The sequence below is a fragment of the Alnus glutinosa genome, chromosome 6 (assembly GCF_958979055.1).
Source record: "Alnus glutinosa chromosome 6, dhAlnGlut1.1, whole genome shotgun sequence".
Classification (NCBI taxonomy): domain Eukaryota; kingdom Viridiplantae; phylum Streptophyta; class Magnoliopsida; order Fagales; family Betulaceae; genus Alnus; species Alnus glutinosa.
This window is the reverse complement of record NC_084891.1, coordinates 22,435,246-22,436,440: the sequence shown is the minus strand read 5'-3', so window position 1 is coordinate 22,436,440 and position 1,195 is coordinate 22,435,246. Positions and strand designations below refer to the sequence as shown.

Sequence of the window (1,195 nt, the reverse complement as noted above, 5' to 3'; positions counted from 1 at the left end):
TTTGTACATAACCGACCAAACAAGTCCCTGATTTTTTATTTTATTTTATTTTTTTCCATGTAGGAGATTCCAATTCTTAAGTTAATTAACCAATAATTGCTCAGAAATTGGAAGGGGGCGGCCACCCATATGTTGTTCCAGCTGAAACAGATTCAAGTCTCTCGCCATTTCCAACTGGGCTTCCTTAGCCGCCAAGCCTTTCGGCCTCTTGGAGGAGCCGCCATCCCAGGCCGGCTCAGGCTCTCGGCGCTTGGCCGTGATCCTCACTGGATCGGGTTCGCCCGACCCAATCCGGTTTGGAAAATTAAGCAAAGCCTTGGAGCCGCGCATCCTATAAGCCGCTCGGTCATAAGCCACCGCAGCTTCCTCGCCTGTCTCGTACGTGCCAAGCCACACTCTCGCGCCGTTCTTAGCCGGGTCCCGTATCTCAGCCGCGAACTTTCCCCACGGCCTTCGCCTCACTCCTCTGTAATGCGTCGTGATCACTTTTTGGTCACCGTTCTGAAAGTGCTTCCTTGATTTCTCAGACACAGCATCTCGTTGAGCCAATCTCATCGGCTCGGCTCCCGTAATCGGAGCCAGCCCAAACAAGTCTCCTGGCTCCTCCTTAATGTTGGTCGCCGTTAAATCTAACGGAGACCAGCCGAAACTAACGGCATCACGTAGGTAATTGTAGACAATCATGTCCTCAGAGTCGTTAACTTGGAACGGCAAGTCTCCCCACTGCTCAGTTAAGCAAGGGAAGAGACCGCCCAAGCCTGAGCTTCGATGACTAAGATGAGGAAAACTAAACTCACCCAAGGTAGCTCCGTTCATGTTTGTGTGGTTTCAGGCCTAAAAAGGTTGAGTTTTGGTGTAATAAAAGAGGAAGAAACTATTTTGAAGCAAGAAGGTTTTGAAGGTTATTTAATATTTATAGCGGGTAAGATTTTTATTTTGTTTTTATTTTTTATTTTTTTTTATTTGAGTTTCTTTGTCATTTTCGTGGAGCAGAGCAAGTGGGCAAATGGGAGGAAGTGATGGTCAGTCACGTGACTGATTTCGTCGCAGGTGAGCAGCTGAAGTAATCTGCTTACGTCGGATATGCGCCACGTTCGTGCGAGACACGGTGCATAAAAAGTGAACTACTTGGAAATTGGAATTCAATCTGTGATGTACATTTGTCAACTAAACTTGGATATATATGGTTTGGGTT

The 1,195-nt window shown here is 46.9% G+C and overlaps 1 protein-coding gene across 1 annotated transcript; it reads right to left on the bottom strand.

Moving 5' to 3' along the window:
* LOC133871035 (ethylene-responsive transcription factor 2-like) lies at nt 1-872 on the bottom strand. The gene has a single exon (XM_062308377.1). It carries the CDS (start codon nt 814-816, stop codon nt 82-84), a length of 735 nt encoding a protein of 244 aa, XP_062164361.1. The 5' UTR covers nt 817-872; the 3' UTR covers nt 1-81.
* Between the last annotated feature and the right edge of the window lie 323 nt (nt 873-1,195).

Coding starts and splice junctions, on each gene's coding strand:
- LOC133871035 (XM_062308377.1), bottom strand. CDS start 816: ATGAACGGAGCTACCTTGGGTGAGTTTAGTTTTCCTCATCTTAGTCAT.